A 10,255-nucleotide genomic window follows, 5' to 3' on the forward strand; every position below is an offset into this window, starting at 1 on the left:
TCACTAGAAATAGACAGATGAAAAGTGGTAACAACAAGGAAAAGTTTTGCTAGCAGTGCTAGCAAAACTTTTCCTTGTTGTTACCACTTTTCATCTGTCTATTTCTAGTGATGTTAAAACTGCTGCCTATCTCATTTACATATCCTGGTGGACCCATACTTGTTTCCTGCTGGCAGCAACTTTGGTTCTGATAATTCTGTAATAATTATTTCATCAGTAAATAAAGCAGATTTATGATACTTTTTTGACTCATCTCTGAAGTTGTTTTGCATTTCTATCTGGAAGTTGGTGTCACACAACTTATGGCATTCAGAGAGACAGATGGCAAATGATAAGCTCGGTTCGAATAAACAAAAACAAAAAAAGACTAAAATGTAACCAAACAAAAATAAATAATTAAGAATAAGATGAAGTCTGGTTTTATCTCACACAATGATTAAATTCTAATTAAATCTGAAAGAAATTGTTTTTTGATGATATTGTTACTTGTATTAGAATGTAATTAACTAGTTTAGTCTTGTTTCTTTAGTAGTATTTAATTGTATAGTAATATAGTAGTAGAACTGCAAGATCTTTAGAAATGGAAGAAATATTTATGAAAATGTAAAGATTATATAACATTTTTGCTTATTAATATATGTTATTGCTATTTTATGAATGAATATGTTCTTAGATGACATTAGAAATGTTAATTCAACTTCTTCTTCTTCTTCTTCTTCTAATGAAATTATGCAACTAATTTAAAATTTAACAGTGACTTTTGTTTATGAATATGAATTAAATGTTTAATTTCAGTTAATCAGGGTCAGATTCCAGCAAGTGCAACAAGTAAACCAATATGTGGTATTATGGGTATTATTCATCTAATAGCAGGTATATTTTAATGATCCTTTAGAAGTTTTTTTTTTTTTTTAATTAATTCTTAATAGAATTTTGATATTTCCAGGTCCACATCTTGTATTAATTACAAAAAAATCAAAAGTAGGTGAGATTAATGGTCAATCAATATGGAGAGTAGAAGATACTGAAACACATGCATATGCACGAGCTTCATTGCATCTCACTGAAGATCAGGTCTGTAAAGTTAAAAACTAAAGATTTTATTTAAATTAAAAAATTACACTTTGTAATATAAAAATATTCACTAAGAGGTTGACTGCATTGTAACAGCTGTTGTACACAATTTAATTTTTCTTAATTATTTTCAGAATCAATATGACAAACAGTACCTATCGATGATACAATCTTTTCTTCGGACTCCATACTTTTATTTTTCCACATCTTATGATTTGAGTCACACAGTTCAACGATTATACAACACTAGTCCGGATTTTCTTCAAATGCCATTGTTTGAAAGAGTAATTATTTTGGCTTTATTCCTTACAATTAAATTTGATATAAAAGACAAAATCTTAGAGTAAAGATCTATTAATGATTTTTTTAGGGGGATCAAAGATTTATTTGGAATCATTATCTAATGAGGGACCTTTTAGCACAGCAAGAGGTAAGTATTCTAATTCATTTGGTTGATTTTTAAAACTATTTTTTTAATCTCAGAATTTTTTGACAGTTACATCGATACTGGCTGCCGGTAATTCATGGCTGTATCCTTATTTAAAAATTTTGAAATTTATTTATGGATTTTTAAATAAAGTTTTCAGATAAATAAAATTTTCAACAAGTTATTCTAAATCCATTAGAAGTGTTTGAGACCCAATTGATATATTGTATTTTTCTGTCTAACATGCATTCCTTTTGTCAGACTTGCTTCTCAAGTTACAATGCACTAGATTTAGATGGAAACTCAAAAATTCCTTTTACCACTTTATATTACCCTATCATTCCTTAGAGTTTTCTCCTCTTGACATATCGTGTGTGTTGTTTGGCTTTTTCTAGTTTCGATTTCATCAGTTGTGGTTCTATATTTTATTTTAGCTTTGACATATTGTTTTTCACAAGATTGCACAAACAACTTTTGTGTGTTCAGTGCAGTAGTACATTAAAATTGTCAGAAAACAGATTTTTTCTGACAATTTTAATGTTTTACTTTTTTGTTTTCGAGGTTTAAAAAAATCTGAGTGCACATTAGATTCAAGTAAATACGGTAATATAATATATAAATAGTTTCAATTTCATTAAAACTTTATTTAGTTTCCAATTGTAAGCATATAAAATTCTTACAAGAAATTTAGAGCTCACAATTAGAGACTTCTACTTTTAAAATCACAAAGTGATAATTTTATTTTTTTACTTATTACAGGATAATATTGGTATTTACATATTAACAAGACATCCATCTGTATAAACATTTGAAATTTCTTTCTTGTTTTATGTTTATTATATTTATTAAATTACTACATTCTCATTGTTCATTCATCTACATGTTCAAATATCTTCTTCTCTGCTTTGATTTGGGTTTTTGAGGAGCAAGAAATACTTTTTAGGTGATAAATTGACAGCATATAATGGATAAATGAAAATATGAAGGAATGAAGGACTTTGTGTAAATTATTGTTCAAGTTTTTATAAAATAATTTCTGTGTAAATATATATTTGGGGGTATAAGCTGTTTGTCTCTTCATTTAAGTTTATTGAATTTGTTTTGTTTAAAGACACTGAACTTTTAACTAGCAATTTTTCAGCTGGAATGTGCCGGTATATCATATGGACAGGTATCATAAAAAGTATCAATAGCTGGGACTATGTACTTCACCAGCATTGCTCAGTAAAACAACTCTATATTTTCAGTCACATACATGTATACCAGTAGTATTTTTTTTAGAAAAAGAGCACTGAATATATTCACAAAATAATATATCACAGATTATTTCAGTATCATTTAATTTCTGAGATCTTTGATTCTGGTAGGTGAGAAATGGTTACATTACACCTTCATCCATGCAGGACAATAGGATTTTGCAATGTAACACCTTCATCTGCTCCTGTCTTATTTCTGCAATATATACTTAATCAAATATTATCTGTTGTATATAGATAATAGACACTAAATATTTCTAATTCATTACAAAATGAATATTGATTTAAGGTGTTTCTACAAAATCATAAGTACCATTCATTTTCAAAAATAATGATTTTTTTAAAGATATAATTTTAAAGACTTTTAAGGTTCTTAGAACAGTAATAATAGAAAGATTTGTTTAATGCTAAACTTTACATAATTTTCTTTGTAAATAATCAAATTTTGTTTGTTTTTGACGAAGATAATTTTCCTTAACTGTATTATAGTTATATGTATAAAGCAATGTATTATTAACCAACATTCTTTTTCATGGATATTAATATCAAGGAGAAGTTGCTATCGTGCAGGAACACGTTTATTTATGCGAGGCGTTGATACAGAAGGACACGTGGCTAATTACATTGAAACGGAACAGATTGTAGAATACGATGGTTGCAAAAGTTCATTTGTACAGGTAATTATTTTTGTAGTAAATACAATTTTACATAAAATTCAACTAATATAACTAATGGATATTATAAAATAAAATGTGTGACAAGCAGAGGGCTAGGGGTTAATCCCTCCTGCACAGGCTGGTAAAACCCGGTCTCAGAGTCGATGGATGGCTAGGAGGGCAAAAAGTGAGTGGGGAGTGCATCGGTAAGCCGGCAGGCGTCCTTTCAAAGATAGGAGACAGGTTTAACAAATAAACAATACATTTATTGAAGTACTAAATCTAAGTTACAGGAGGCGAAAATAATACTAAGGTTATTGTAATGCGGTTATCGTATATGCTATACTATTTACATAAAATGGGTGACTAATCTCGTAACTATTTCGCTGACCTAACTTTAAGGTGAGAGAGAGTGATTTTACAAGTTCAAAAATATCCCCTAAATAGAGAGATTGTGGGCAACGTTTTCATTGCGAAAACATGTAGGTCGGACATTCAGCACCGTCTTCCTGTAAGTCTAGAAGTTTGACAATGGCATTTGATGTGTCGAGCATGATTCGAGCATGATTCTACTAACGTTCCAAACGCCATTTTCAAACTTCTAGGCTTATAGGAAAATGGCGTTTGGAACGTTAGTGGAATCATGCTTGACATATCAAATGCCATTGTCAAACTTCTAGGCTTACAGGAAGACGGCACTGAATGTCCGACGTACACGTTTTCGCGATGAAAACGTTGGCCACAACCTCTCTAATACCTCTCGTTGTAATGGAGAGTTGATATGGCGACGAATCTCTGTGTCTTCTCCGACGGGATCCAATTCCTTTGCATGGACATTGACTGGCAGAAGTACAGAAATAATTTCCGTGTGCAGACGCGTGCTGAGCTTCCAGGGGCTTGAGCTTTTATTCAGTTGTCGTGGGAAAGGAGTCACATGATCGTCAAATGTTGACAATAACAGTGCATTCTTGACACCTATGTGTCGACTTTCCCACCTAATTGTTATAACAAACGGTGACCTCAGATATAATTCTCACCAGGAGCATTTTTTCTATTGGAGTTGTTTACATTTGTTTTTTTTCCGACAACTGCGTTAAATTTGTGGATTTCACAAAAATATTTTCATTATTTATTGCCTAATTTAATATATAACTTAATGTTATATATTAAATTATTAAATTATTAAATTTAATATATAACTTAATGTTATATATTAAATTTAAATATAATTTTGATATTCAATTAATGAGTTTGAATCTGGAGTAAAAATGTTGCTTATTGATAAATTAATAACGAAACATTGATACTTTAAATAACTATAGTAGTAAGTGGCCAAGGTGGCAACCTACCACTCTGGGGTACCCGGGTTCGAATCTGAACGGGTCGAAAAATCCCCAGGAATTTTTCGCGGGGGTGGTTCATTGGGATATGTCGGGCCATGTCCCTCACCACCCGGCAGCCCCATTGTGGGCCTGGCCGAACCCATAATGGGCTTGCAAAAAGAGGTCCTCTTAGTGCCCACAGGGCAGAGAGAGTTAAAAAAAAAAACTATAGTAGTACAGACCAGTCTATAATCTAGATTGAATTTCCAGAAATTTTCATTAGTGGTTTGATTTAGTTATGTTAGGCCAACCCCTTCCTCCAAGATGGATTGTAGGCTTAGCCATGGATTAGTTAATGAATTGAACAAATTATATATAATATGAAACATGCGTTAATAATATAACATAGTGTATATGCTTAAAAGAAGATTGTTTATATTTTTTTTATTATTAATTTTTTAGACAAGAGGTTCTATTCCATTGTTTTGGAGTCAACTTCCAGATCTTAGGTACAAGCCAAAACCAACATTAAGTACTACTAACAATCAGGTAAGTTTCTATAAAACATTTTATTTATATTGAAAAACTCAATATATACATAGTATATAAAGCTTTATATCAAAATAATTGATTTTTATAAATTACAATGTCAAAATTGGATGATAAATAATATATTAAAAAAATAAAATGTAGCTCTTACATTTAAGATATTCAATAAAATAAATAATTAAGAAAGTAGACTGAGTATATTGTGTCTTTGAATACAAAATTTCTCATAAAAATTTGTGTTTGGTCCTTGTAAAAAATTCTGGCATGATAAATGATTGAAGTCAGAAAGTGATTCTAAGTATATGAAAAATGAATTAATTTCATTCATTGCTAACAATAAAATTACAGTAAAATGTCATCAGTCAATTGCTTAACTAAGATTGAACATAATATCTTGAGTTTTATATAGTTGAAAGTATTACTTATTTATTTTAATTTTTTTTTAAATAATAAAGAAAAGTAAAAGTTAATTTTAAAAAACATTTCAAATTTATAGTGAAGTTTAAATTTTACTTATTCTGTATTGGCCCAAAATATAAGTTGACTTCCCAATTCTGGAATCTTTAATTTTTGAAAAAGATCAGTACTTGAACATAAGTTGACCTTTTATTATTAATTTTATTTGCATACAAAAGATTAGCGATTTGTATTAAAAAATCATCAAAATAATACTTTATCACTTTTATCTTTATCAGAACTTTCATTTTCGTTGTGGTCTTCAGCCTGTGTTCTGTTTGAATTGTTGGTAACACAACATTAAAGCCCTTTATAATTGTGTTGTCATCAACAATCTTTTGTTATTCTACTGTTCTAACTTTTACAAGAATATATGGATTTTTTATCTATGTGATTATGAAAATTAGTTTGCTCAATTACATTTTTGTTTCTTTTCAAAATTACTTTGATATAGTTAGATATAAAATTTTTTAGATTTGTATCTACAAATATCTCAGAATCAATCTACATNTTTTATTTCTACATTATTGATTCTCAATTTTCAAGTCATGGTACGCACAATTTTTGATTGTATAGTATTGTATCAAAGATGTTTTTATGAATATAAATGAGGGATTCCCACTGGGATCAACATAGATCCCCTGAGGGGTTAATTTTTAAAGGAGTTGATGCAACTCAAGGGGTCAATGGAAAAATCAAATACTTATACTTTTTTGAGAATTTCAGATAATTTTTAAGTAAGAATAATAACAATCATGTGAAAAATTCATTAACTGATTAAATAATTTACTTGATATATTATGCAAAATGTTGGGAAATAACAAAAAAAATTGTAAGGAAGTCGAGTGAAAAGAATATTTGCTATGTGGGGATTAATGCAAGAAAAAGATTGGAAACCCCTGAGATAAAGAAAATGTGAGATAGAAGATTTGCAGTATTTTATATATAAAATAAACAAATAATAGTTTAAAAAATATTACTTTTAAATGATTCTTTGAAATTTAATGGTGTATCCTGAACTTATGAACTCTTATAAGTCCAGGTTACACCAGTTGTAAACCACTGTTCTATATTGTTACCATTCATCAGGATTTTATAAATATATAACAGTAGCCCTGTATTTATCTGAAATTAGATTATAAAATAGAATATGATTATTGTCTCTTAAAACCAATAAATTTTTTTTCAGTAGTTCTCTTCAGTACTAATTTATAGTTTCAATCAAGTTGGAATATTTGTAAAATTTTAATGGTTGAGAATATTTGTAAAATGTTTACAATTGCAGGTATGTGTCTTTTGACTTTCATAAAGAATGTGGTCACATGAGGTGGGAAAGGCTTTCATTGTTAATGGAAAGAATTAACCAAGATCAAAATGAAATGGGGTATGTTCTTTTGTTATAATTCTAACCAAATACTAAAAAAATTTTCCAATATAAAAAAAAATATTTTAATTTAATTTACATACATAAATATATCTTAACATAAGTTTTCTTTTTAGATATATTCTTATATTTAGAGACGGTACTCTATTACAACAACAGGAAGGTGTTTTTCGTACAAATTGTATCGACTGTCTCGATCGCACAAATGTGGTACAGAGTATGTTAGCCAAAAGAAGTTTACAGAGTCAGTTAAAGGCAAGAAGTTTATTAGATCCTAATTAGAAAGTTTAATAAAATTATTTCTGTAAGAAGCAGTATTGGTCCATATTAATGCTTGCCTTGTCAAACATCTCTATTTCAAGAGACAAGCATTGATATGGACTAATATTATAATATTTCTTACAGATATGGGGTTTCAGGACAGACTACTCAAAATTTAATATAATTATACAGTGGGTGATCGGTTGATGAACAGATCGGTTAATGAACAGATTGGATAACGAACACTTTTGAGAAAGATTTTTATGATCGGACAATGAACACATGTTCGGATAACGAACACTTCACTGAACAAACACAAGAAGAAGTGACATAAATAACGAATACCAATTGGTCTTCCTTTGTCTTCAGGCAACAATTCAAAACGTTTCAGAGTGCGGGAGACGTCGACATCGACATTCTACCCAGTATATACTGATCGGATAATATTCCCTCAAAGTTTGAAACTCTCCCTTGTAATTCCAGCCTTTTTTTATTTCTGACAGAAACAATTCTTTTATGTTTTCTTCAGAAAATGCGGATTTATGTCGATATCTGCTATTAAAGATCTTTTGAAGAAGTGGGAGGATGTCAGAACAACGGTCTTAAAATGGCATCCAAACCAGGTTGAGGTTAATAGGCCTAGAGATCTCTAAAATTATAATGCTATTAATTACTTCTGAAAAATCATGAAGAAGACAGAAAAGCAATCGACATTGGACAGATTCTTTAACCCCCACAAACGGAAAAAACATGACTAATAAAAATGCAAGACTGTGTATATATGTATTTTTATTATTACATGTGAATAAACGTAGTAAGAAAGTATATATATTTTTATATGCAAAAGAATATTCCAGAGAAGCAGCAGCACAAAAATTCAAGGTGCATCAAAGTGGATTTGCAAGTGGAAGAGCAAGCATGATGCTCATAATTCTAATTTATCTATCTAATTTATTAAGAACTAGTAGCTCGGGATGCCCCCTAGTGNTATATATATATGATAATATATATATAATTTTTTGGGGGGTCTCCAGAACGAATTAATCTAATTCCCATAGAAACCTATGGTAAATCAATAATCGGTTAACGAACAATTCGGATAGCGAACAAAGTCTTGGAACGGATTATGTTCGTTAACCAATCACCCACTGTATTCAGGACTAAATTATTATATTTTATATCAATATATTTTATAATTTGACTGATATAGTTGATATAATAACTTAATGCCATACAAAATAATAGAAATAATATTCTTGGCCAGTATTAAATAAATATATTTTTGCTGCATATTAAAGCAATTTGTGTGTGTATATGTGTTTTGAAAATGGTGTGCAGTATTATCATTAAAATAGTATACAGTAGAATTCTGATTATCTAAATTGATTCATTCTGCAAGTGATTTGGATAATTGAAAATTCAGATAAGTAGATTACAGTGGCGTGACATCATTAGAAGTGGTGGATGCACCTCTTCCCTTGTATTTTCTAAAAAATAAATACTTATTAACTTTAATTATACGAAAATAATCGCACAATATTTTATTACAACCGCATTATGTATCTTATTACAAATTTTTATACTACACATGAAAAAAAAGATAAGATTGCTATTGTATATTCAAATATTAGTGGCAGTGTAGCGGAGTAGAAACACTGTATTGTCAGCATCCAAAAAGCCAGATTCACACATGCGCTTTACAGAGCACCAACCTCACCTGGTTTAGCCGGTGTAAGCCTAGACTTTGGATGGCTGCTACACATATAATACATCCAATTCTATCCAGGACCGGTTCCGGGCTGTTAGCTGCCCACCTGCTAGATATTTGGCCGCCCTTGCCTGATTATGTGAATCACGAGTAGATTTATAACTTACCCAACCGATAGGAATTTACCTGTATGTTTTTATGATAGTTTTCTGTATAGTTGACAGGAGTTTAAAAAAATCCATTAAAATATTTGATATATTTATTCCGCTCTCCGATTTTATATTACTCACGGATTTCAATGTTAAACCAGTGATATTACGATTTCGTATGTCCCATCTTTAAGGAGATGTAGAAAAAAATGTGTACAATTCTTGTATAATGTTAAAAAATTAACTGTTACTTTGGTAGCATAATTTACAACTAAATTTAATGAATGAGAGAGATGCACGAGGCACAGAAAAAGCTCTAGAATTTATTTTCCTTAAATTTATGATTTATGAATCTGTTTGTCATAAAAATTTGTCTTTCCACTTTTTCCTGAGACTACAAATATTCGAATACAAAGTAACTGGTTTCAACTTACTTCTACTTAAGAAGTAGTTAAATAATTAAGCAATTAGGGAATTGGGGACTAAACAAAACCCCTACGAAAGAGCTGAAATTTTACTTAAATAAAAGCCTAACCAAACCAATCTCTAGCCAAGTACAGTGGGACTGATTTCTTTGAAATATTAGATGTAATAAAGACAGACATTTTTCCAGTCCAACAAGAGTGACCAAAAAGTTGTAAATTTTGGAAATTTCCGTGGACAACACCTGGTCCTAAAACGAATTAGTTAGAAAACAAATGATGGACAATCTATTAAGTTTAACATATTTAGACTTTTACAGCTATGGTGAGAAACGTTTGAAATTTACAAGAACTCTGTCATGTCTTTTGAGGTATATTAGTGATGCGACAAAAGAGGCATTTGAAATTGATCGGTATCTGCACCCTCTGGATTTGGCAGCCTGCGTGCATGTACACACCGCACACCTAGCAGGACCGTCTCTGATTCCACTCGTAGGGAGCTATTTGACTAAGTGGTTAAGATTTAAAGAGTAAAGAATATTTTATGTTATTTATATGTACGTTTCATTACAAAGCTGTATTTAATTATAA

The 10,255-nt window shown here is 30.1% G+C and overlaps 1 protein-coding gene across 1 annotated transcript; it reads left to right on the forward strand.

Moving 5' to 3' along the window:
• Positions 1 to 795: 795 nt before the first annotated feature.
• On the forward strand, positions 796 to 7,663 carry LOC111616513 (phosphatidylinositide phosphatase SAC1-A-like; the record flags this gene model as incomplete). Its single annotated transcript, XM_023357919.1, has 9 exons — positions 796 to 873; positions 947 to 1,074; positions 1,209 to 1,358; positions 1,445 to 1,504; positions 1,571 to 1,604; positions 3,247 to 3,434; positions 5,198 to 5,305; positions 7,021 to 7,124; positions 7,241 to 7,663. Coding segments are annotated over 9 exons (1,016 nt in total), but the record flags the coding sequence as incomplete, so codon positions are not given.
• Between the last annotated feature and the right edge of the window lie 2,592 nt (positions 7,664 to 10,255).

The sequence above is a fragment of the Centruroides sculpturatus genome, unplaced genomic scaffold (genome assembly GCF_000671375.1).
Source record: "Centruroides sculpturatus isolate CEXI.00-Female unplaced genomic scaffold, Cexi_2.0 scaffold3459, whole genome shotgun sequence".
Taxonomy (NCBI): Eukaryota; Metazoa; Arthropoda; class Arachnida; order Scorpiones; family Buthidae; genus Centruroides; species Centruroides sculpturatus.